Source organism: Zootoca vivipara, chromosome 16, assembly GCF_965207765.1.
Source record: "Zootoca vivipara chromosome 16, rZooViv2.hap1.1, whole genome shotgun sequence".
Lineage (NCBI taxonomy): Eukaryota > Metazoa > Chordata > Lepidosauria > Squamata > Lacertidae > Zootoca > Zootoca vivipara.
The window spans coordinates 9,348,479-9,375,841 of NC_142599.1; the positions used below are offsets into that span (position 1 = coordinate 9,348,479).

General features: G+C 46.2%; 1 protein-coding gene across 1 annotated transcript; it reads left to right on the forward strand.

The window, feature by feature from the left end:
- On the forward strand, positions 1-26,468 carry NOC4L (nucleolar complex associated 4 homolog). Its single transcript, XM_035099242.3, has 15 exons — positions 1-168; positions 5,411-5,531; positions 8,519-8,625; positions 9,255-9,356; positions 10,305-10,454; positions 13,451-13,550; positions 15,119-15,153; positions 17,222-17,272; positions 18,171-18,282; positions 20,064-20,124; positions 20,961-21,071; positions 21,930-22,093; positions 23,478-23,560; positions 25,652-25,765; positions 26,278-26,468. The coding sequence occupies exons 1-15, from the start codon at positions 40-42 to the stop codon at positions 26,392-26,394; spliced, it is 1,557 nt and encodes a 518-aa protein (XP_034955133.2). The 5' UTR covers positions 1-39; the 3' UTR covers positions 26,395-26,468.
- The last annotated feature ends 895 nt before the right edge of the window (positions 26,469-27,363 follow it).

A 27,363-nucleotide genomic window follows, 5' to 3' on the forward strand; every position in this document is an offset into this window, starting at 1 on the left:
GTGGGCTCCCGGCCGAGCCCCGGAGGAGAGCAGAGAGCCATGTCGGGCCGTGGGACCGGAGGGGAAGGCGCCGCCGCCGCCGAAGTCGCGCTGGGGGACTGCCTGGAAGCGGTGCTGGGCAACCGGAGCAGCGCCAACCGCGTCTTCGAGATCCTGGAGCTGCTGCAGGTGAGCTAGGCGCACGGGCGCCGGCGGGGGAACCGGGCGCCCCGGCACCTCTTTCTCTTTTTTGGGGGGGGGGAATCCCAGGAGCCGCACGGCCCGAACCAAAGAGGATGGAGAGAAGGAGCCATGTGCAGGAAAGGCGTTTGTATCTCCGGCCACGAGTGGCTAGATGGATGCTGGGTTTAAATCAAAGGAGAAGCACCACTGAGTTCGCAGGCGCTTACTTCCTAGCAAGTGTGGTTCACGTTGCAGTCTTTGGCAGGACACACACACAGGCACACATAAAGAGCCAGAAGCTCCCATAGTCCACCAGTGCCGTATGTACATATAAGATAAACAAGCTATAGTTTAGGGCCCCACTTTCTTGGGGGACCCCAAAAAATTAAAGGAAAAAAGCCCTGGATGTACATTTCCAAAATATACGGTAAAATGCAAACAAAACAAAACCTACGGTACATACAGCAACAGTGTTTTGTGTTGTGTAGCCTCCTATGATGTAAGTAATGGGCCCCGCCTGCTAGCCTGCTCCCTAAAACATGGGTGTAGGCAGGGGGGGGGCAGGAGGGGGCAGCTGCCCCCCCCAGAAGCAAAAAAATTAATGTATTTTACAGACCATAATCAGCACTTTTCCCCTCCAAAAACTGAAGTGGAAAGGGCTTTGCTTTAGCAAGAGCAGCTAAGTCTCCGCTTGCGGGGGGGGGGGGGGACACAGCAGTAACAAAAACACATCAAATAAATAAAGCAAAGTGGCTACCAGTAGTTAAGCAGTTAAGACAATGGAGCATATATCCCCAGGCAAGATTCGATAGCTGACCATTTCACCCTATTGTTCTTAAGTGGGAGCTGTTAATGAGCATTCAGGAGCATTAAGAGTTCTATTGGCGATTTAATGAGGGTGCAGACTCAGGGGATTCAATTTGACTAAGGTGGCTCTGCAAGGCTAAAAAGAAGTGAATAAGAAAGGGGGGGGCTGTAGCTTTGACAGACACAGTGATGTTTATAAAAAGCATTGGTGTTCCAGTCTGCCCCTCCTCCTGCATCTGTATACTGTAAATCAGGGGTGGCCACCTCCCAAGAGACTCTGATCTACTCAGAGTTTAAAACTGGGGGTGATCTACCCCCTTTTGGGGGGTTCAGGTCAAAGCTGTTGAGTTTTTTTAAAAGGAAGGGAAGCCCTGTTTTGGGGGGTTTAGGTCAAACTTGTTGAGCTTCTTTTAGGAGGGAGGGAGGAGGTCCATTTTTGTTTAGGGCTTCAGGTCATAGTTCAACTTTTTTGAGGGAGGAGGAAAATTTTGGGTGAGCTTTTTTTAGGGGTGCCAGTGACCTACCAGTGATCTACCACAGACATCCAGTGATCTACTGGTAGATCACAATCTACCTGTTGGACGTGCCTGCTGTAAATCAAGCAGAGAGAAAGCTGCTTACAAGGCTCCTGTACATGCAGAGTTCCAGCATCCCAGCGTCACCCAGAGGCACCCACAAATATGAGTTATCCCTCTCTCTATTTCTTCCTTCCTTCCCTCCCTCTTCCATCTTTAATAAAATACGGGGGGGGCAGATAAGCCCCACATAGAAAGCCCATCAACATGGGGGGATGACTCTTTCAAATACGGTATTTACCAGTAATTGGGGGGGGGGGGAGAGAGGCACCTAGGCCTCTAGGAGTTGGCTGCTATGCCTAGGAGTAGGGCAATTCAAGAAAGCAGAACGATGCATATGGTATGGTAATATATCAATAGAATCGTAGAATTGTAGTCGGAAGGGACCACAAGGGTCATCTAGTCCAACCCGCTGCAATGCAGGATTTTTTTTCCTAAGGTGGGGCTTGAACCATGGTTGAAATATTATGCTGATATGCAGCAACGCCTCGGAGCCGTCGTGGCTGCGGCCATGCCTTGCCCCGCCCTCGCCCGCCCTTCCACCCCCTCTCGCCTGCCCGACCCTCCTGTCCTCTTGCTGCAGAGTTCCAGCATCACAGCGTCATCCAGAGACACCCACAAATATGAGTTATCTCTCTCTCTATTTCTTCCTTCCTTCCCTCCCTCTTCCATCCTTAATAAAATACGGGGGGGGGGCAGATAAGCCCCACATAGAAAGCCCATCAACATGGGGGGATGACTCTTTCAAATACGGTATTTACCAGTAATTGGGGGGGGGGCACCTAGGCCTCTAGGAGTTGGATGCTATGCCTAGGAGTAGGACAATTCAAGAAAGCAGAATGATGCATATGCTATGGTAATATATCAATAGAATCATAGAATTGTAGTCGGAAGGGACCACAAGGGTCATCTAGTCCAACCACCTGCAATGCAGGATTTTTTCCTAAGGTGGGGCTTGAACCATGGTTGAAATATTATGCTGATATGCAGCAACGCCTCGGAGCCGTCGTGGCTGCGGCCGTGTCTTGCCTCGCCCTCGCCCGCCCTGCCACCCCCTCTCGCCTGCCCGACCCTCCCGTCCTCTCCAGCCAAGCAGGGTAGCCGCCAACGCTACCAGCCCCAGAAGCACAAGGTGGCCGCTGCTGCCACCGCCACGATGTCATCAGGCCCGTTGGCCCTTTAGCCCCGCCCACTTTGTGGCCCCTCCCCTTCTGTGCCTTGGCCCCGCCCTTGAATGACCATGGCTTGCCCCCCCCTAGTTTTGATCCTGGCTACGCCCCTGCCCTAAAATATCACTGGTTTGCTCATTTCTAGGGCTTGCCAATCAGAAGGTCGGTGGCAGTGGTGTTGCAACGTGGGGGCGGTGCACTCCCGATACCACGGCTCTGTGGGTGAAAAGGTGGCACCCCACTGTGGAGGTGCAAGCAGTGGTTTGCCAGCGCCACCGCTCCAGCGCTGTACGGACGGTGCCAGTGGAGCTGCCGGCAAACTGCTACGTAGCAACGCCCTGCCCCCAGCTTCACGCCGCTCTGTGTGCCCGAGCGGCTTTCTCCGCCACTGGTCGGCGGTTCGAATCCCTGCGACGGGGTGAGCTCCTGTTGCTTGGTTCCAGCTCCTGCCAACCTAGCAGTTCAAAAGCATGTCAAAGTGCAAGTAGATAAATAGGTACTGCTCTAGCGGGAAGGTAAATGGCGTTTCCGTGCTCTGCTCTGGTTTGCCAGAAGCAGCTTAGTCATGCTGGCCACATGACCTGGAAGCTGTACGCCGGCTCCCTCGGCCAATAATGCGAGATGAGCGCCGCAACCCCAGAGTCGGCCACGACTGGACCTAATGGTCAGGGGTCCCTTTACCTTTACCTTTATTTATTTATTGCTGTAAGTTGCTTTGAGTTACTGGTTGTAAAAGGTAATTTAAAAAGCAACTTAGGAAGTTTATTGCATAACAATGCCTAACTTTCTCTTTTTCAGTTGGGAACATTACACTACAATGGATTTAGTGTTGTGGCTAAACCAGGCTTTTGACCCACCCCCACTGTTTTTTTTAGAAAAATCTTACGTACGGATTTTTCACAAAAAAACACCTTTACAGGTTTTAACACAGATCGTACTTTAGCCATTGACTTCCAGTTCCTCCCCTTTCCATGGTTTGCATTTTTAACCTTAAACGCTTCATATTTCACATATAATATTCAGTGCATCCATTTTAACCTATTTATCTTAATAATTAGAGCTGTTGCTCTTATTTCAAGTCCTGCTCGCATTCTAATCTCACTGTAGTAGTTCTTTGAATACACACTCTTAATTCCCTGTTCCTTGCCCCTTTTCTTGCCCCACCTCCTTTGCTCATCACCCCAAACCCTCCTTCCCATTCCCTGTCTGTCTAATTTTTATGACATTTTCTGTTTTACAATTTAAAATACTCATTTTTAACATCCTTAAAATATCAATGACTTCCCTTCTTCTCTTTCCATGGTTCATTTTGCATATCATAAATCCCTGCATATTTTACAAAAGCTAAACCATGACGGGAACCCCAGGGGGGACGGGACGCAGAGCCCCCCGAACTCAGAAACCTCTTTGGTGTCTTCCCTCTGGAGTGCAGCACGGGACGTTCCGTAACTCTTCAGTCCCGGTGCGCAGCAGCGACACATATCTGAAAATATGTGCACACTCGGAACAGCAGAGTAAAGCTGGAAGCTGAGGTTGTGAGGTGTGGCATCTAAGTTTATTAAGTAATATACAGTGGTACCCCTACTTACGAATTTAATGTGTTCCGGACGCACATTTGTAAGTCGAAAAAATTGTAAGTCGAATCCCATAGGAATGCATTGGGAGAAAAAATTCGTAAGTTGAAAAAATCCTATCTAAACCGCATCCAAGATGGCGGACGGAGCTCCGTTCGTAAGTAGAAACATTTGTAAGTAGAGTTATTCGTAAGTGGAGGTACCACTGTATACAGGACAAAGCAATCATGACATCCCTTTCACATCTTCTCCAAGAGAGAGTGAGTACAAAAGTACAATACAACGGAAGAGATAGGACTGGCTTCCGTTTCCCACACTTTCCAAGCATGGAATGTAAACACAGACATGCAATGTAACAATCACACATCTAGCAATGGGAGAGAATGTAAATACTGACAAACGTTCATTATTCCATTATTGAAGGGGTGGCAAACTCCGAAGAGACTGCAATCTACTCACAGAGTTAAAAACTGGCAGTGATCTACCGCTTTTTGGGGGGTTCAGCTCAAAGTTGTTAAGCTTTTTTTAGGGAGGAGGAAAGCCCCGTTTTTTAGGGGTTCAGGTCAAAGTTGTTGAGGTTTTTTTTAGGAAGGAGGAAGGCCCATTTTGGGGGGTTCAGGTCAGAGTTCTGCTTTTCTGAGGCAGGAGGACAGCCCTGTTTTTTGGGGGGTGAAGGGTTAAAATGTTGAGCATTTTTTAGGGGAGCCAACGTTGAGCTTCTTTGGGGGGAGCAAGTGATCTACCACTGAAGAAGTGTGCATGCACACGAAAGCTCATACCAAAATATAAACTTAGTTGGTCTTTAAGGTGCTACTGAAGGAATTTTTTTATTTTGATCTACCACAGACGTCCAGTGATCTACTGGTAGATCACGATCTACCTGTTGGACGTGCCTGCATTATTGCATTCATCAAAACTTATTTACACTGTTGAATTTATCTTAATGCTGCTAGTGTTTTCAGCTGTACACAATTATGTCCCATATAAACGTTTCCCAATCTTCTCTAAACGTATGTCCTTCTTGTGTCGTTATTCTATATGTTAAGTTAGAAAGCTGAGCATTTTCTTCTTTGGTTGAGACCTTGCTCGTTTTCCATTTTTTCTCCTTCCCATTCCCGTACAGGATGAGCAGAAGGAGATTGTCCTGTGTGCCATCCGGACCTGCAGCCGCCTCTTTGGGTCTTTGCTTGAAAGGGGAGAGCTCTTTGTTGGGAACCTGCCTCTGGAAGAGCAATCTCTGCAAGGTAAGGATGAGTATCTGTGCAGGAAAGTGGTCTAGGGGGAAAATTGTGATGGGCACCACTGGTATTTATTTATTTATTGCTTGCCTGCCTGCCATTCACCCTAAGGTCCTAGGGCTTTGTTGTTGTTTAGTCGTTTAGTCGCTCTTCGTGACCCCATGGACCATAGCACGCCAGGCACTCCTGGTCACAACATTAAAACATAACATTTAAACCAGTTTAAAACAACTCTGCGGTTGATCCGCAACCAGCTGAAGACAAGTGACTCCTTCTAGTTCTGATATACAGGTGTGGGTGCCAATACAGTGGTGCCTCGCTTAACGAATGCCCTGCTTAACGAAATTTCCGCTTAACGAAAAGATTTTTCGAGCAGAGGTTGCCTCGCTAGACGAATTCGTTTTACGAGAAATTCATCTAGCGAATCGCGGTTTCCCATAGGAATGCATTGAAATTCAATTAATGCGTTCCTATGGGCAAAAAAAAAATCAAAAAAAAAATCAATGCATTCCTATGGGATTCGCTAGACGAATTTTTTCGCTATAAGAAAAGACCCGTGGAACGAATTAAATTCGTCTAGCGAGGCACCACTGTAGTTGTCATATGAAGCCAGTCTCCATGTACCCCCTCCCGGTACAGTGATGCCTCGCAAGACGAAATTAATTCGTTCCACAGGTCTTTTCTTATTGCGAAAATTTCGTCTTGCGGTTTTCCAATTTAAACAAAGCAAAGCAAAAAAAAAATCGTCTTGCGAAGCACGGCCATAGAAAAATTCGTCTTGCGAGTCAACAAAAAGATCACAAAACGCTTTCGTCTTGCGAGTTTTTCGTTGCGCGAGGCATTCGTCTTGCGAGGTCCCACTGTACTTTAGTTCTCAAACTTAATCCGTTCCGGAAGTCTGTTCCAAAACCAAGGTGTGCTTTCCCATAGAAAGCAATGCAAAATGGATCAATCCGTTCCATACTTTTAAAAACAATCCCTAAAACAGCAGTTTAACATGAATTTTACTATTCAATGAGACCATAAAATGAAAGCAATAAGCAATATACTGCAGTCACACAATCAATCAATCAATCAATCAGTAGCTGAACTGGGTTCCACACAGTCACAAAAAAAGAGCTGCAAAAACAAAAACACAAAATAAATAGCAAAAACAGACAGACCTCAGCATAACCTCAGCAAAACTTTCAAATCGGAAGCATAACACTCAAAACGGAGCACATTCGGCTTCTGAAAAATGTTCGCAAACCGAGCACTTACTGTATATTCCTGCATATAAGACTACTTTTTAACCCAGGAAAACCTTCTCAAAAGTCAGGGGTCGTCTTATACGCCGGGTCGTATTTCTTATATGGTGAGTATATCCCAAAACTCTATATTTTAACTGGAAAAGTTGGGGGTCGTCTTATACGCCCAGTCGTCTTATACGCCAGAAAATACAGTACTTCTGAGTTTGCAGTGTTTAGGTTCCAAGTTGTTTGAGTACCAAGGTGTTTGAGAACCAAGGTACCCGAGGAGTGGCAGACAAAAATGATGGACTATGCTGAACTGGCAAAGTTGACCTGTGGGATCCGAAACCAGGGAGAGACAAAGTTCCAGAGAGGATGGAGTAAATTCATTGACTATATGGAGAAAAACTGTACACGTTTAAAGACACTTGCAGGACTGAAATAAAACCTACGAAATTGGACTGAGTTTGCAAAAGGAACTGTGAGATAAGAGTGAAATAATAAAGCCGTATTATGGGAGGGAGGGAGGTCACAGCTTGGCAGAGCGAAAGGAGATGAGATGAGGAATATATGATGTAATTAATAAGTTTTATTTTTGTGCATGTCTGTGTGTATGTGTGATTTGTTTAATTGGAAAATTGAATAAAAATTATTATTATTTTTAAAAAAGAGAACCAAGGTACCACTGCACTTATGCAGTCAACACAACTCTATCTGAAATTTTCATCCATAAAGACAGTTGGGGATATAAAAGAAAATGTTGCAAGCATATTTAGGTTCTTGTCAATTAAACATCTTTGTGGTTTAGGTTTATTAAATTTCCATAATGCCTCCCTTTAGGAAAGTCTGGAAGGGATTTGCAGTCAGTGGGAAGTACTGTACGACAATAAAGTCACATCCATATCACACGTTTAAAGCACTTTTATGACACTTTTAAGAGCCATGAGGAATCCTGGGAGCTGTAGTTTGTTAATGGCACTGGGAACCATAGCTCTGTGAGGGTCAGCACCCTTCACAAACTACAGTTCCCAAGATTCTTTGGCAGAAGCCACCAGGTAAATGTGTGGTTTGGTTCTGACCATTACTAAATATCACCATCATAGCCGTTTATTGTGAGGACCAAGCCTTTACACAAATATCTACACGACAGTAATTACCATTACTAAATAAATAATTGCAATAAATTACTTACAAATAAATAGGTAAAATACAATGATAACTACCAAATCACATTGTAATGTGATTCTGTGTATCTGAAAAAGTGTGCATGCACACGAAAGCTCATACCTATGACAAACTTAGTTGGTCTCTAAGGTACTACCGGAAGTATTTTTTATTTTATTTTTTGTTTCGACTACGTCAGACCAACACGGCTACCTACCTGTCACATGTAATGGATATTGAATAACAGTATCCATGAGTTTTAAAAAAACATGTATAATTAAAGAATTCTCAGACTCATCTAATGTACAGTAAAATAGGTGGAGAACTCTTTCCCTCGGAGAAACACTCAAAAGTTGTTCAGCAAAATAAAATAACCAAACAAATTCCTAACAAGAGAGGTCATAGATAGAACGAGGTTGTTGAAAATCCTGACAAAAATCTGTTTGCTTATTTCTTTCTTTCTTGACTATAACCTGAACTTGGTTGACCAATAAACATTTGAATGACAAAAACCCCGTTCGTCATTCCCATCTGCCTTCTCTCTTTTCTCCCTTCCCGCTGGGCCCACATCACCATTTTCTCATCCTGCCCCACCCCAAGAGAGTTACAGTGCAGAAGACAAGTACAAAATTTGGATGAGGCATCGATACAACAGTTGCGTACATTGCTTGGGGGAACTGATGGGCCACGAGTCTTTCCAAGTCCAGGTGAGTTTTGCTGGGGTGATGAGTTTGGCTACATGACTCTACTGTCAGGGAGAAAGGTGCGGTAGAAATAAATATACAGGCAGCCCCCCCGTTTACACAAGTTTAATATGTGCACAACCGTGTATACGCTCATCGCTCCGAACCTGGAAGAGACTCGGGGATGTCATAAAGACATCACTGGAAAGGGTGGAGAGGGGTGTTTGCAGACTTTTTCAGTGGGTTTCAATTATACGTGATTTCACTGGTGCGTGGAATAGCCCCTGCATAAAGGGGGGGCTGCCTGTAATGAAAATGAAGAATGCTTGGGAAGGAGGCTGGGCAGAATGACCCCTGACATTGCCAAGGGTCTAGGGCAGCTGCTATCACGGCTTAGACTAGGCATCCCCAAACTGCGGCCCTCCAGATGTTTTGGCCTACAACTCCCATGATCCCTAGCTAAGAGGACCAGTGGTCAGGGATGATGGGAATTGTAGTCCAAAACATCTGGAGGGCCGAAGTTTGGGGATGCCTGGCTTAGACTGACTGCATTTGCACGTGGGGTTTATTGCATCAGTTTAACTGATTATAAGGCTAGCTCTTCCATCCTGTTTCCTAATGTTCTCTTTCCCTCTTCCCTCGTTTATTTAAAGGAATCTGCCCTCTGCACCCTGATGAAATTTGTTGAATTGGAAGCAAAGCACCCTCTGGTCAAGAACGAGTGGCGGTTTAACTTCCCGCGGGAACTTTTAAAAGTAAGTCGCACTTTTGATACCATTGACCGTGACATCCTTCTGGACCGTCCGGGGAGCTGGGGGCTCTGTTATGCAGCGGTTCCGCTCCTTCCTCCTGGGCCGTGTCCAGAAAGTGGTGTTGGGGGATGAGTGTTCAGACCCCATGGGCTCTCCCCGCCCCCATGATTTCCAACATCTGCATGAAGCTGCTGGGAGAGATCATCAGGGGGTTTGGGCCAGGGTGGATATGAAATCAAATCAATTTAAATCATGATTTAAGTCACTAGACAGTAAGACTTGATTTAAATAAAAAAATTTTTACAGAAAGACTCATTCTTGCTGGTACAATCTTAATATTTACAACCAGAAGAAGGTTTCATTTTTGGAATAATAAATTTTCAGAGTAGTTTTTGCAGTTACATCAAAAATTACTGATTTGGTTATACTATTAGAAATACAAAGACAGGTAATTATGAAATTATTGTTTATATTTGGACAACTTTTCTGCCGTACTTTAATGGAAGGAGAAAAATAATTTCCTTAATAACAATTTAAACAATTTAAACCCGTGGCCCTCCAGATGTTGCAGAACTCCTAACACCCATGCTGACAGGGACTGATAGGAGCTGGAATCCATCAACATTGTTGGATAGCCACACGTTTTGTGGCATAGGTAAAGGTCCATTGGGGCCAGCATTTTTGCTCCGGCTAACCAAATGGCATGTAGGAAGGCCTTGCTTTGCTTGGTTGCTTGTTTCCATAGTACATGGCATTCAGAGATACACTGCCTCTGAAAATGGAGGTTCTGTTTGAGCAAGAAACTGCATCTCGGTGAAATGGGGGGAGCATTGAGTGAAAAGATATGGGGAGGACGATGGTTCAGCTGATCTTGCCTGCTGGGCTCCTGGCTTCCTTTCCTTGTGTTTTTCTTTTTTAAAAACCATTTTCTAAAAATTATTTTTTTACTAGTTGGTTGTGGACGGCTTAATCCGGGTGGAAGATAATTCTTCGCTCTTGATTTCCCGCTTCCAAGAATACTTGGAACATGACGATGTCCGGTTCTTTCTGATGAAGTCAGTGGCTGAAAACGTGGGAGGCGTCATGCAGAAGACCAAAAAGGTACTGGAAAATGTCAACCGGCTACAACGAAGAAGCTGAGCCCAGGGTGGAGCCTTGTAAATGGTGAGGCATGTCTATATAGAACGGGTGGCGCTCATCAGATAAGGCCCAGTCTCCAAAGTCTGCTGTCTCCAGGAGCAGAGAAGAATTGCAGTTCCTTAAATCAGTGGTGTGTCCCCCGTCCCCCAGACGAACTGCAGTTCATCTGGATCAGGCCAATGGCCCATCTAGTCCAGGATCCGGCTCCCATAGTGGCCAACCAGATGCCTGTGGGAAACCTGAAACTACGACCCCCGAGCACCACAGCCCTCTCCTCCTGTGGTTTCCAGCAAATAACATTTGGAAGCATTGCAGTTGAAGACAGGATAATGGGTATCCTGGATCTTGTTGACAAGAGGGTGTACTGAAATGCATCTCTGTAGAGGCATCTTGCCATCCCTTCCAGCCCTTGCAATATTATTATTATTATTAGTAGTAGTAGTAGTAGTAGTAGGAGTACCCTACCCATCTGTCTGGGTTGCCCCAGTCTCTGAGCAACTTCCAACATATATAAAAACATAAGGTAAAGGTAAAGGGACCCCTGACCATTAGGTCCAGTCGTGACCGACTCTGGGGTTGCGGCACTCATCTTGCATTATTGGCCGAGGGAGCCGGCGTACAGCTTCCAGGTCATGTGGCCAGCATGACAAAGCCGCTTCTGGAGAACCAGAGCAGCACATGGAAACGCCGTTTACCTTCCCGCTGTAGCGGTTCCTATTTCTCTACTTGCATTTTGACGTGCTTTTGAACTGCTAGGTTGGCAGGAGCTGGGACCAAGCAACGGGAGCTCACCCCGTCACAGGGATTCAAACCGCCGACCTTCTGATCAGCAAGCCCTAGGCTCAGTGGTTTAACCCACAGTGCCACATTAAACATTAAAAACTTCCACATACAGGGCTGCCTTCAGATGTCTCCCAATGGATTTTTGTTTTGGCTTCTTTCTTTTTTACATGCACAGACTACTTATTATAATGATGGAAAAATTCAGCTTGGAGAAATGCGCTAGGAAAGCATGATTCTAAAGCAACGGTAGCATGAAATCATATTATTGCTCTTACTATTATTATTATTACTACTACTATTACCAGGGTTAATGGCTTCTAAGCAGTTCACAAATTTTTTTAAAAAAACAGTTGCAGATTGGAAAGACCCCTTCACCAAAACACCGGATGATTCTCGGCACATGGTAACATGGAGGCAGGCTTTTTACATCAAGAGAGGAAGATGTAGCCCTCTCTGAGCTAGGGAGAATTTTAACCACTCATTACAATAGATTGTGAGAAATGTTTTTGCCAGTTCAGTTAGAAATAACGAGGGGCATTTTGCTCGTTGCCGGGAAAAGATTCCACATCCTGCTTTTTGGTGCTTGTGATCACTGCCCAAAGCGGGGGACTTGCGCAACACCCTAACCTTGAAAGCGGAGGCTTCAAGTTGGGCGATATATATATTCTCCATTTTTAACAATATTATAACATCATATCACCTTTTACCAATTTTACCTCTGTAGAGCTTTTGACTTCCCTCCGTTCCATGATCTGGTTTTTATAGAACACAACTTAAATCCGCACATTTATACTGTCTAAATTCTACATTTATCTTAAATTATTTAAAACCTAAAGCACAAGTAGAAGGTTTCTTCTTTTAAACGTTGCAAGCTTTATCACAGCAGGCATCCCCAAACTTCGTCCCTCCAGATGTTTTGGGACTACAATTCCCATCATCCATGACCACTGGTCCTGTTAGCTAGGGATCATGGGAGTTGTAGGCCAAAACATCTGGAGGGCCGCAGTTTCGGGATGCCTGAGCTAGTGTCTTTATATGTTTACAATGATTGTCTATGTATTGAACAAATTTACTCCACTCTCCCTGGAACGCTTGGTCAATCTGGTTTCGGATTCTCCCCGTCAGCTTTGCCAATTCCGCATAGTCCATCATCTTCGTCTGCCATTCGTCTACTGTCCGTAATTCTTGCTTCTTCCCCTTCTGGGCTAATAAAATTCTAGCTGCTGTAGTGGCATACATAAACAATTTCTAGTCAAATTTTAATATTTCCACTACTGTCAGCCCCAACAGCAATGCTTCCGTTTTTTGGGGGGAAAGTATATCTAAACATTTTTTTTAACTCATTATAAATATTTCCACCACATATGATAAAAATCACCCACTTTTTCTTATTACTCATTTTATACATTTTAGCTAATTTAGTTGGTGTTAAATACCATATATGCATCATTTTCATTATATTTCCTTTCAATGCCATGCATGCAGTAGTAGTAGTAATAATAATAATAATAATAATAATAATAATAATAATTTATTTATACCCCACCCATCTGGCCGGGTTCCCCCAGCTACTCTGGGCGGCTTCCAACAAAACACTAAAATACAGAAATCCATCAAACATTAAAAGCTTCCCTAAACAGGCTGCCTTGAGATGCCTTCTAAAGGTCTGGTAATTGTTATTCTCTTTGACCTCTGGTGGGAGGGCATTCCACAGGGTGGGTGCCACTACCGAGATCGCCCTCTGCCTGGTTCCCTGTAACTTGGCTTCTCGTAATGAGGGAACCGCCAGAAGGCCCTCGGCGCTGGACCTCAGTGTCCGGGCAGAACGATGGGGGTGGAGACGCTCCTTCAGGTATACTGGACCAAGGCAGTGAATTTAATAACATCATTCCATAACTTTGACGGGGCTTAATATCGAATATTATGCCCTTCTCCCCCCCCCCCATAATCTCCTCTTTAACCCCTTCATCTTCTGTATGCCATTCTAATAGTCATACATTTTTGATAAGATTTTTATTTTTCCTCCCAACAATTCGGTTTCTAGCTTAGATCTAAAAGTTTCAAAGCCATTCTTCCTGTTATCTTTTTTAAATACATTTGATGATATTGCATTCAAGTTGGGTTCTTTGTGTGTCTTCCACATTACAACAATGTGGGGTTTTCTCTTCCTGCAGGCGCCACTTCCAGTGTACCAGAAAAACGCCTTTGCCCTCATGTCATCTATTTCCATGCCAAGCAAGGAGAGCGAGATGCAGAACTTCCTAGTGAGAAACAGTGAGTGAAATGGGACAGCTGCTCGTTCGGACATATTTTGCTTTAGGACTGGGGCGCTTTGACCCACGTGGCTCCCGTAAAGCGCTCAGCAACTCCGCCTGGTCAGTGTTGTGTTGGAGATTTCAGGGAGGCAGCCCCGAGGGCCACATTCCTTGTGAGCAGCTTTCTGGGGGCCGCAGGCAGGGTCAGAGGCAAAAGTGGTCAGCAAGCTGCATCCCATCCTCACGAATGTCGAGAGTTTTCTACCTGTACAGATGCCTCTCCTCTCTAAGCTCCCTGGCCTAGGAAGGGCCAGAGACAAATGTCTGCACTAGACATTTGAAACAATATCATGGTACTTTCAACAGCCATGGCTTCCCCCTGAGCATCCTGGACGGAGGGGGGGTGGCTGTCATAGCTGCCAAGTTTTCCCTTTTCTCGCGAGGAAGCCTATTCAGCATAAGGGGAAATCCCTGTAAAAAAGGGATAACTTGGCAGCTATGGTGGCTGTCATTTGCTAATGGTGTTAAAAGTTGTTGTTTGGGGGGGGGCAGTGGCCTCACAGAGCTAAAATTCCCAGACTTCTTTTTATTATGGCTTATTATTTATTAGATTTGTATACCGGCCTTCATCCATAGATCCCAGCATAAAGATACAGTGGTGCCTCGCAAGACGAATTTAATTCGTTCTGTGAGTTAATTCGTTTTGCGAAAAATTCGTCTTGCGAATCCCATAGGAATGCATTGAATTCCCCCCATAGGAACGCATTAATTGAATTTCAGTGCAGTCCTATGGGAAACCGCGATTCGCTAGACGATTTTTTCACAAAACGAATTCGTCTTGCGAGGCAACCTCTGATCGCAAAACCCATTCGTCTAGTGAAAAATTCGTCTAGCAGGGCTTTCGTTTAGCGAGGTACTACTGTACTAGATCAAAACGCAAAATGCATGATAAAAACCAAGAACGAAACAAAACAATAATCCTCCCTCCCACCTGGGGAGTTCCCTGGGAAGAGGTGTTGATTGCCAAACCACCTCCTCCTCTTCTTCTTCTTTCAATTTATATACCCTGTACCCAGGGTGGTGTACAACATTTATTGAAGCTCTGTGAGGGGAGTAACAGTTCACAGCACCCGTAACAAACTACACTTCCCAGAATTCTTTGGAGGCTGTTTAAAGTGGTATGATACCGCTTTAAACGTATAGTTCATACTGTACTATACCGAATTCTGTGTGTCCAAATGTGTACAAAACGGCACACATGTTTACTGAACGCACACAGGCGTCATCATATGAAAAGCACCATTATTCTCCCTGCCCATCAAGCCCTTTATTGTTTACTCTGGCATGGCAGGATGTATCTCATAGCTGTTGGCACAAGTCAGCAGTCCATCTAACCCAGTGTTGCTTGCTCTGACTGGCAGCAGTGCTTCCAGCACAGAGTCATCCCCACCAACTGCTCCCTGGGGTCCTTTGCTGGGGTTTGGACTTTCTGCAGCCTGAACGTGGGCTCCACTGCAGAGGTGGACTCGCAGACTTGCATTTTTGTTTACCTGACTCTTTCCTTCTTTTCCTCTCCCCCTGCAACAGCTAACCAGGAAGAATGGAAAGTCTCAAAGCTGAAGGTAGGCATTTTGAGGGAGCTGAATGGAATTCTGTTTCTGCTCTTGTCTTACATGTCCTGTTTTGTTTACAGCAAGGCGGGGAGGGTCGGCCCCAACTAGCACGTCCCGTGATTGGGGGTGGGGTGGAGGGCACCAGGTTGGCTAACTGGGTTCGGGGTTGCTCTCTGATGCAATCGTTTTGCACCTGTGGAGGTGGCTGTCTGGGTGTTTCTGTCATGAATTCATAGCTGCCAAGTCTCCCGTTTTCCCCGGGAAACCCCTGTTTTTACTTACCTTTTTCCGGTGGTCCCCTGTATCACTTTGTCTCCCATTTTTCTCCGTTATTTTCTCCTGCCGGCGGCCATTTTTTTCCTTTCTGATTTGCCCTTCTATGGGCACAAAAAATGGCCGCCGCCGGCTTCAAAAGTCGCATCTACGCATGACCGGAAGTGCGTTGATGTGACTTCCGGTGTCGGCGGCGGCCATTTTGGTGCCCATAGATGGGCGGGGCGACACCGGAAGTTGCGTCGACGCACTTCCGGTCATGCGTAGAAGCTACTTTTGAAGCCGGCGGTGGCCATTTTTGGTGCCCATAGAAGGGCAAAGCGACACCGGAAGTTACGTCGACGCAAGTTCCGGTGTCACACGGCTGCCGGTCCCGGTTTCTGCAGTCCGGGACTTGGAAGGTAAGCATGAATTCTACTCATATTGACCCAAAGCGGATTCCAACATGTAGTTAGCAGAGTAAAAAACTAAACACGTTGCAGGATTCCCAGAAAATAGAGCACAATTCAAAGTGTTGGTGCTGACCTTTAAAGCCCTAAACGGCCTCGGTCCAGTATACCTGTAGGAGCTTCTCCACCCCCATTGTTCAGCCCGGACACTGAGATCCAGTGCCGAGGGCCTTCTGGCGGTTCTCTCACTGCGAGAAGCAAAGCTACAGGGAACCAGGCAGAGGGCCTTCTCGGTAGTGGCGCCTGCCCTGTGGAACGCCCTTCCATCGGAGGTCAAGGAGATAAACAACTACCTGACATTTAGAAAACACCTAAAGGCAGCCCTGTTTAGGGAAGTTTTTAATCTGTGATATTTTAATGTATTTTGCAATTTGTTGGAAGCCGCCCAGAGTGGCGGGGGAAACCCAGCCAGATGGACGGGGTATAAATAAATAATAATAATAATCCAATTCATTCAGGATTGGCACTGCCCATAAGAAATCCAATTGCAGCAGACTTAACTTAAACTTACAATAACTTATAATAAGACTAAAACCTTAATGCTAAGCGTACTATATACAGAACACCACACCAGAAGGAAAGAGGAATAGAAAGTGAGGCCCAGGCTCCTTCTGGCCTTATCATTCTAGTTAGCATGACCTTGACAGGAAGAGATAACAGGACCAGTTTAAGCCAGCCGTACCCAGCTTCTCTGAAGGAATAACCCAAACATCATGAACCTTTTGCTTGGTTCCAGTTTGTATCACACAGAGAAGCTTCCAGAACCCTTTTGAATTAATTAGAATTGGGAAGATCTCTACACGCCAGATTGATACTTTCTGTACCAAGAAATGCAAACTGACAGTTTCTTCCCGGAAGTGACGAGGGAGCAGGGATGGTGGCCGTCATAGGCTCCTTTTGTGGTCTTGTGTCAGTAGCCACTGACCGAGGTCCAGGCTAGCCATTCTCAAACTCTCTTCCTTCAGAGGGACTGCTCTGCCTATATTCCTATCCTAGCCAACCCCTGAGCATCAGCTGTAGGACCGCCTGTTGCAAAGCAATCTGCAGAATGTTCTAGGGTCTTCCGGAATGTTCCGGAATGCGTTGTGGAATGCTCCTCCCGTGGTTGGAGGTTGCTGGGGAAGAAAATGTGCTTGCTCTTATAAATCCTCTTCCACTGATGAAATCCGAACCCCCTGAGAAGCTTTCAAAGGGTCTCCTGGGACGAGAGTGTGAAGACTGTAATGTTTGATCCATGAAGCCCCATTTGGCGTGAAAACGCTTTCCAACATGAGCCCACTAAAGCCCAATGAACGCAAGATGATTTCAGAGGAGACCTACTTCCTCCATGTTCTTTCTGCCCTTTCTGTTTACAGGAGCACAGACGAGCTTTTGAGAGGATGTGGCTCGTATTTCTCAAGTACAAGGTGAGTGGCTGGTGCTGTTGAAGGTTTTCATAGAATCGTAGAATTGTAGAGTTAGTTAGGGACCACTAGGGTCATCTAGCCCAACCCCTTGCAATGCAGGAATCTCAAATAAAGCATCCGTGCTTTTTGCTTTAATGCCACGCTAAAAAACAACAACTGCACTCTTCATTGCAGTAGGTTTTTTAATGATTTCTTCCAAGCGGTTTTACCGCAAAGCGGGCTCCCAGAGTGGTTTGCAGTGACCAAATATCGTACTGGCCCCTCAGGCTAAAAAGGGATAACGCAAAAGGGGACGGGGAAGGGGGAATAGGGAGGAAGGAACGGAAATGCAAAAGGTGGTTGCCAGTTCTGAAGTTCTTCATAAAGATCAGCTGGAATAAGAACGGTTCTGGGAGAGGAGGATAGCCATGTTCAAATATATAAAAGGATGTCATATAGAGGAGGGAGAAAGGTTGTTTTCTGCTGCTTCAGAGAAGCAGACACGGAGCAATGGATTCAAACTACAAGAAAGAAGATTCCACCTAAACATTAGGAAGAACTTCCTGACAGTAAGAGCTGTTCGGCAGTGGAATTTGCTACCAAGGAGTGTGGTGGAGTCTCCTTCTTTGGAGGTCTTTAAGCAGAGACTTGACAGGCATATGTCAAGAATGCTCTGATGGTGTTTCCTGCTCGGCAGGGGGTTGGACTGGATGGCCCTTGTGGTCTCTTCCAACTCTATGATTCTATGAGGAGCCGGAAGTTGTTATTCTTCCAGCAGAGCTGATGGTGTGGCCCTGCTCTGCTCTGCTTTCCTTCCTTTCCTCTTCCGCAGCCATATGGATAATCATCGATGGTGGATGATGCTGGAAGGAAAACCTGCTTGACTGTGGCCATCTGACTATCCTTCCTCTCTCCTCAGCTACCTGGCAGCCTCTACAAAAAAGTGCTGGTAATACTTCACGACTCGATCCTCCCTCATATGAATGAGCCAACCCTCATGATAGACTTCCTGACGGTCGCCTACGACGTAGGTAGGTCGAGAGGTTGCGTTCTCCAGGTGTTGGGGAGTGGCGATGCTGGGCTGGCAAGTCACCTGTGGGCCAAATGAGCTTAGGGCTGAACCTGAGTGGCCAACCTGGGGGCACAGGGGCTGTGAGAGGCCGGAGGAATCTGGGTCTTTTGCACACCTGGCTAGGGAGGGTCTCTGGCATGGCTCTGGCATATAACCAGTCTGGCCTACAGTGTTTTCTGCCTCTCTGCTAGCATGGAACTCTATGATGTTCTGTGTGGGCCTCTTGGTAGTCACCCTTCCATGCTGGGCTGCATGCAATGGGCTTGATGTAGGGCTGCCCCAGGAGACCGCCTGAAAGCTGCGGTGAACACAGGATTTGGCTGCTAAGTGGGGCGGAGGGCAAGAATAAAAACGGAATTAATAATGCAAAATATATAATGATAATAATGAGCTTCGGCAAGGCAGCTGCATCATGTGCCTTCATACTGTGACAACTTGGTAAAACATTCTGACTCCCACACAAGTGGACAAACGAGGATTTGTGAGCCGATATATGCTGTTGACTTATGTATATAGGTTTTCAAAATTTGTTTCTAATAATATAATATAATAATAATTTATTATTTATACAGGGACACAGGTGGCGCTGTGGGTTAAACCACAGAGCCTAGGGCTTGCTGATCAGAAGGTTGGCGGTTCGAATCCCTGCAACGGGGTGAGCTCCCGTTGCTCGGTCCCAGCTCCTGCCAACCTAGCAGTTTGAAAGCACATCAAAGTGCAAGTAGATAAATAGGAACCGCTACAGCGGGAAGGTAAACAGCGTTTCCGTGTGCTGCTCTGGTTTGCCAGAAGCGGCTTTGTCATGCTGGCCACATGACCTGGAAGCTGTACGCCGGCTCCCTCGGCCAATAACGCGAGATGAGCACGCAACCCCAGAGTCGGTCACGACTGGACCTAATGGTCAGGGGTCCCTTTACCTTTACCTTTATATGCTATTGACTTATGTATACAGGTTTTCAGCATTTTCAAAATTTGTTTCTAATATAATAATTTATTATAATAATTTATTATTTATACCCCAGCCACTCTGGGAGGCTCCCAACAGAATATTAAACACTGGATCAAACATTTAAAACTTCCCTAAACAGGGCTGCCATCAGATGTCTTCTAAAAGTCAGATAGTTGTTTATTTCCTTGACATCTGATGGGAGGGCATTCCACAGGGCGGGCGCCACTACCAAGAAGGCCCTCTGCCCGGTTCTCTGTAATCTCGCTTCTCGCAGTGAGGGAACTGCCAAAAGGCCCTTGGAGGAGGACCTCAGTGTCTGGGCTGAATGATGGGGATGGAGACATTCCTTCAGGTTTAAATAATACCATTAAGTCCACATGCATGGGTAGTCTTGTTCAGAGCCCAGTTCCTACCCATTTGTTGCTTCCACAATAATGTTTTCCCCAGGCTTTCCCTGATGCATACGATTGAACCCTATTATTACAGAATTCCTGCTTTTATAATATGTACTGTTTTCGGTTGTTGTTTTTCTGGTGGAAGGTGGTGGACTCTCTTTGCTGGAGGTTTTTTAAACAGGTTGCATGGCCATCTGTCGGGAATTCTTTTGCATTGCAGGGGGTTGGACTAGATGACCCTTGGGTCCCCTTCAAGCTCTACTACAATTCTGTAGTGTGCTCCTGTTTTTTATGGTTTTTTAAAAAATGGTGTATTTCTGCATATTGTGTAGAAAAAAATTAAGCAGTTTGGAATTGCTTTTACTTTAAGTAAACGAATGAATGCTTCTCTCACAGGTGGAGCAATCAGCCTCCTTGCCTTGAACGGCTTGTTTGTCCTGATTCTGCAGCATAACCTGTAAGTTTCCACGGCTCCCTGGGATGTGAGCCACTCTTGGGATGCCGCCAGTTGGGATAATCATGCATTGAACCGTATGCAGAATGGGCAGTGCTTGGCGGGTGAATCTTGGTGAAAGATCTTGGTTGTTGCCATCTCACACAGAGATAGGGAGGCCAGCTCAAGATGCTAAATGTACAGGGACATTGCGCAGGGAATGTGCAGGTCCCTCGCTCTGTATCTGTGTCAACCCCACGCAAAACTCCTCTTCTGCAAGCTGAGTTGCGCCCAAACATCTATCGACGACCATATTATAGAAGCACCATAAGTAAAACACAGAACAACACACTAAGCGACGCAATATAATCATTAAGTGATTGGCTGGCCAAGAGAGTTTTAGGCAGCTAGATAGGGGTGCCTGCATGTAAAAAGTCTCCTGGAAGACAAAGGCGAGAATTCCTACCAAATCTCTGCTGGAAGACTGTATTCCACAGCACGGGGAGCAGTGAGGCTAAATGTCCAATCTCTGTAGCACAGGGGACAACTAACAACCCTTATCCAAAATATTTTTGGTGATCGAGCTAGGCTTTATAAGAGCTCAGGCAATCCTCAAGAGCTTTGTGTATTTAGAGCCTTGATCCTGGCTGGGTAGGCATAGTTTATTTATTTTTTAAGAGATGACTTTGAGGTTGGCTTTCAACCAAAGAGCCACTTCTGGTTGTTCTTGCTGGAGCTCCTGCATGTTGCGCTAAACCGTGGTTTGGTGTGAAGTGCAAACGCAGCTGCTGTGTTAAATGAGAGTTTTCACCATCTTTGGAGTCAGTAGTCAGCTTGTCTGTCTGTTTTGGTCTCCATAGGGAATATCCGGATTTTTACAAGAAGCTCTACAGCCTTCTGGACCCATCCATCTTCCACGTGAAGTACCGTGCCAGGTTTTTCCGTTTATTGGATTTATTCCTGTCTTCCTCGTAAGTACGAACATGACCAAAATGCCACAAGGCTCTTTTGTCTCCTGCTTGTTTAGGCTTTGATCAAGTAACCTGAAGGCTCATTTCCACTTTGTCTGTTTTCAAAGGCTGGCCTAGCCCTCCTAAAACCTTCTTCGTTTTCTCTGGGAACAGAGATTAAATGAGACAGCTTTGTGGATATCTTTTCAGTAGGTTTTAAATGCAGAAAGAACCTCTGAAAACTCACCCACCTCCTCCAAAAAACTAAACACCCCCCCTTCAATTACTTTGATTTTAGGTGCTGGAGTACATTTGAAAGGCATGCTTTTCTCTGCAGCGTGCCTTAAACATAAATTGCAATAAGCAATTGGCAAGACAGGTGCTGAGATTCAGAGGCAGGGGAGAAAAATATATGCAACAAGGGAAGCTGTGTTCTGCATCATGTTTAAATTATGTCAATAAGCAGATTTGCATATTTGTTTTATTGGGTGAAATTTATACCGCGCTTGATTGTGGCAAAAAAATATATAACAACCCTTCAAAGTGGTTTACAATTTGAAGAGTTGCGTGCCCGAGTACAGTCATACCTTGGTTCTAGAACGGAATCCGTTCCGGAAGTCCACTCGACTTCTGAAAACATTTGAAAACAAAGCCACGGAAGCCCCGCCAGATGTTCAGGAACGTTTGCAAACCGGAACACTCACTTCTGGGTTTGCGGCGTTCAGGAGCCAAAAGGTTCGAGTTGCAAGCTGTTCGACAACCAAGGTACGACTGTACTGATATTCGGAAGCCTTTCTTTGAGTGACCTTGAACTGGGCTTGTGTGATGGTGGGGAAGAGAGGAAGAGAGTTTTCACCACCTTCTCTTCCCTTCCAATAGGCACTTGCCTGCATATCTGGTGGCCGCCTTCACAAAGCGACTCGCTCGCCTGGCACTCACAGCACCGCCTGACGGCTTACTGATCGTCATCCCCTTCATCTGCAACCTCTTGCGGAGGCATCCTGTGTGCAAGGTCCTCATCCACAGGCCCGAAGGCCCTGCAGGTAAGAGGAAGGTGGCACAACCTTGAACCACTTCTGGACAAAGGCAAAGGCAGGGCTGAGCTTTTCTCTGGGCAGTTTTTTTGTTTTGTTTTTTGTTTTGCCTCTGTCCAAAATTGTGGGACATGGACATGCACATAGCCTGCATCAAAGGGTCGCCAACCTTTTGAACCCTATGGAACAGGGGTCGGCTTACCAGGCATGAGCCGGATCACTCCAGCGGATCTCCAGCAATGTCTGCAGTGCTGGAAATCGTTTCTGTACATGCCAAGACGCTGAAATTCGCACCTGCGCAGAAGCGATTTTCAGCATCTGGGCATGCGCAAAAGTGATTTCTGCGCATTGCAGTCAGGCGCAGACACGATTTCCGGAGCCACGGAAGAGAGTCCCCGCGCCGTGCTGTGCCGGTTTAGCGATTTCCGCGCACCGCAGTCAGGCGCAGACTCGATTTCCAGAGCCACGGAAGAGAGTCCCCGTGCCGTGCTGTGCCGGTTTAGCGATTTCCGCGCTCTGCAGTCAGGCGCAGATGCGATTTCTGGAGCCACGGAAGAGAGTTTCCGCGCACCGCAGACAGGCGCAGATGCGATTTCCGGAGCCACGGAAGTGAGTCCCCCGCGCCGTGCCGTGCCGGTTTAGCGCAGCGCACGGGGACTCACCAAGCAGGCGGTTCGGTTTGGGGGCAGCTTGTGGGCTGGTTAAACGGCCTCCATGGGCCACTTCCAGCCCATGGGCCTTAGGTTGCTGACCCCTGCTATGAAAGTAGGAAAGCTTGGAGGTTTTTTTAAAGTACTGTTTATTTGATATTACTGACAACAAAAAAGCATTTTCAATCTTAATGCTTCCATGCCATGCATTCAGATATTCAACAAAAAAACTGCCCCACCTTTCCTCAAAATCAGCATTCCTTTTCTTCTTTGAAGGAGTGAACTTATCCATTTCGGCCACTTCCAAACGTTTTATTAGCTGCCAGAGCGTGTTGGCGCTTCTGTTTTCTAGGTACCTTTCAAGGGAGAAGAAGAGAACCCCTTTCACCACATCAGAAATAAGGGAGGCAGTTGGGGTGGGGACCTCAGAGGCTTTGTCGGCATCGGGAAAGACCTCAAGAGAGTTCTGTTGTGCCTGAGGGTACCAGGCCCTCTGGCCTAGATGAAATATATGCCAAATTGTCTGGGCAACCTCATTATGCCAGCTGGTGGTGACCATTGAGACTGGTAGGGTGGAAGGCAAGGAGCCCAACAACAGCAGGGAGAGCCAGAGTCGATGACACCTAAAGGTGTAAAGCAGGGAGGCCAACAGTAGGTGGCGCTAGAGCCGGTTCTGAGGTGTAGCCTCTTGTGACGCGGGCCTCACATTTTTGCTGGTAATGGCGTTCTGTGTTTCCTTGTAGAGATGTCAGAAGATCCCTACTTGATGAGTGAAGAAGAGCCTTCGGAAAGCAGAGCGTTGGAGAGCTCCCTTTGGGAGATACAGGTACGTTTCTGGGTATCTCAGTGACTCCCTTGTGTGCTGGTGCCAGGTTCCAATGAGGGAGCCTATCGTGGGGGGGCCTGGTCACACTCCCTCCCAAAAAATGGCCCTGGGGCCACAGCCTCTCCCCTTGCTACGCCAGTGACAGGCTGCGCTAAAAGTGATGCGGAAAGCGCTGGTGGGATTCAGCCCTGTGTACCTCTTCAGCTTGGCCTGAATCTAGAAAGCCAGGTCACCGGGGAGAAAGGTTTTGCAGAGACCTGTCCCTGATGTGCTTGTTCTCTGCATGCAGGGAGCTCTTCGCATCGAGCAACATTCGAAAGCATGACTGCATTCCCTACTTTCAGAAGTGGAACAGTCCAGAATTTCGCCACTTCGTTTTGTCTAAGATGTAGAAAATGTCTAACACTTGCCTAGGGAGACACAGGCAACTGCAAACAGGAGCGGGTAGCCCTTCTCTCTAACAAAAGGGGTGAGGAACATTCTTCACCCAAGAGCTGGATTCCCCTTGGGGCAACAGGCAAAAAGTGGGTGCAGCAACTGATGTGAATTCTATCTTTGCACAACGAACCCATTTTGCAGGTGGAGGCTGAGAGAACAGTGGCTTCTGTAAGGCCACCATTAATTTTATTTTTTTTAATTGAAAATATTTCAGTTGAACAAAATAAAGTGAAAAATAAATGAAAAAAGTAACAAGTAGTACGTAATTTAAAAAAACCCCAAAAAATCCCAAAAGCAAAACAACACTATCATTCTATACCTACTCGTCTAGTACAAAGGTATACAAATGTAAAAAAATAAATTCTAATACATATCCATTTATTTATAACCTACTATATTTTTTATAAATGTTTTCCAAATATAATATTTGTCCATACACCGTCTATATCTATACGCTCTCCAATCATATGTAGCAATAGTTATCATGTCTTCTATCCATTGACTAAAGGGAGCCATAGATTTATGTTTCCAGTGGATCAATATCAGTCTTTTAGCTGCAGTGAGGGCATGTAGAATCCTTTTATGTTAGCCAGTTGTCACATTCCATGTAGTAGGTAGATAATTTAAAATAATAGTACCCTCTGACGTTAACTTTCCCCCCAAAGTAATATTTCTACAATCTAGTACTCTCTCCCAAAACTTCATAGGCATAGGACATTGAATAAACATGTGTCAAAGAAGCATTATCTAGATCAGTGTTTCCCAACCAGTGTGCCTCCAGATGTTTTGGGACTACAACTCCCATCATCCCTAGCTAGCAAGACCAGTGGTCAGGAATGATGGGAGTTGTAGTCCCAAAACATCTGGAGGCACACTGGTTGGGAAACAGTGATCTAGATAGTCATAGATAGTCCCTTTCTGGACAAAGCCACTGTGTGAATTTGTGGCAAAATTGAGGTTTGGACAGGGGAGCCTATCCCAGCTTGCTGACAGAAGTGTCTGTCAGAAGCAAGTCAGCAATAACTCACACGGTATTAGTGAAGTTAAGTCTTTTTTCAAATAAACAAAACGGCTCAGGAGGCCAGGCCTAGTGAGCACAGCAACCTTTCCCCTTCCTGCAGTTGTGAGGAGGACTGCCTTCCTACCGCTCTCTTAAGTCTCCTTCTCCAGGTCCTTCCCAAGCAACCCGAGACTTCTCTACCTGGTCTGTCTTTGCTGTGCCTTCTTCATACCTCTTTGGGAACTGGGAGGAGGGGAAGACAGCCTAGTTTCCTCACCAGCCAGACATCTCTGTCTCTTGGTCTCCCTCCTCTCCAGCCTCTGCTTCTGCCTCTGCTTCTAGACTGCTCCCCGCCACAGACTCATCCTGCTCACTAAACCCTGTCACCTCTCCAGCTTCCGGCACGTCCTCCTCCCGGTCTGCTCCCTCTTCTCCCTCTGACCACTCCTCGTCCCCCTGCCCCAATCCCCTGGCTCTGAGTCTTCTTCCCCTGGGGGTTCCCCAGCTGGTGCCTCCCACCGCTCCTCTGTGTCCAACCAGTCCATGACACTTGCACACTTAGCTGCCGTATCTCACCAGGGATTTGCCGGGGCCACTCTAACAAGGCCTTGACTTAAGCTGACGGTGTCTTATGTTCTTCCTGGGGGCCTCAGACCCTGCAGAGCCATTACCACCCAGAAGTGTCCAAGGCTGCTACCATAATCAACACGTCGCTGTCGGAGATGGAAGATGACTTATCAGAACTCCTGGAGCTGACGGCCTATGAGGTAACCGATGCTCTTTGTGTGAATGCAGCACTGTGTGTGTGTGAATGAAATTCCAGGGGCCCCCTTTTAAAAACAAAGAAGCTGTGCATCTCCAGTGCTTTCGTTTGCAGAATCGCTAGAAACGGGAATAGCCATTTTATTTGCTAACTTAAGGAGTGGAGAACTTTTTCCAGCCTGAGGGTCCCACCTGGCCAACCTGCCTCTGGCCATATTCCAGTGGTGAGTGTGGCCAGAGTCAAAAGTGGGTGGGGCAATGGGATGCAAATGTTAGCATTGCACATTAGGCTGGTTTCTTCACATGCACAGATACACCCTTCTCTGTCTTATATCTAGGCAGGGAAAGTCAGTGTTCAAGCTGCCCCACTGGTGCTGTTTTCCCAGTCAAATTTGCCCCACCAGGGTTGGCAGTGGGAGAAAATCGGGGGCCACCGCAGCATTGGTGAACCAAATTGCAAAAGACTGATATTTTGCTTGCCTTTCTCTCTCTGTGTCTCTCTCTCCACCGCTACCAGATCTTTGACAGGGATATAAAGAAAGAAGCCACAGACATCCCATTGGAATTTCAACAAGCCCGAGGTCTGTTTGGCAAGAAGGATGATATTTTTGCTGAATATTTTACATTGGGATGATTAAAAAAAAGCAACAACACATTGTAGTGTTAGAAAGACTGTACAATAAAGCTTTGCTTTCGTTATTTAAGAAATTGCACATTGCTTGTTTTTTTTAAAAAAAATTTTTTGGCACACCTTTGCACCCAGAACACACCATGTCTGAATATAGTTACAGGTAGGTAGCCGTGTTAGTCTGAGTCGAAGCAAAATTAAAAAATTCCTTCAGTAGCACCTTAAAGACCAACTAAGTTTTTATTTTGGTATGAGCTTTCGTGTGCATGCAGATACCACACTTCAGCAGGTATCTGACTAACACCTTGAATTTGGCCCAGTAGCTAAGGAAATAATTCAGCCCATGTTGCTGTAAAGAGGGGCGATAAAACTATTACATGACGTGGGATTGTCAGTGTCCTGACCGCAAACAGAATGGGCCTTTCAGAACGCTCCTCACGATTTTGGGTCGCCGCTGATTTATGGGGACCACAAAGCCACCTCTCTCTTCTTTCTGACTTGACGACTGTCTTGTCCTTGAAAGCAGGTGTGTTCTTGTCCGCTCAAAGAGCTGCTTATCTTTAAATCCTTACCCCAGGATTTCTGGGGGCTGGTGAGGCGGGGGGGGGGGAGGTTGCTCTGCCCATTCTCCGCTGCGTTGGAAAGCTGGCTGTTTATAAATATTAAAAGTGCGAGTCTCTTCCTGGCCTTATCAGCCTGCACACCCGCCCTCCCACGAGACTTCCCGGGGTCTCTGTAGGCATGAAGATTAGAGATGCTTTAATCAGTTTTGGTATTAACTGCAAGGCGAGATGGAAGCGGTAATGCAGAGGGGAGCATAAATCATTTCAGCCGTGATTTGATTTTTATCAGTCTTTTAAAATAAAAAAATTAAATAAAAAAATAAAGTGTGATTTCTGAAAGGAAGGCACCTCTCTGGAAACACAGGCCTTCGCCTCCATCTCTCTAGGCAGCTCATAGGAACACAGGAAGCTG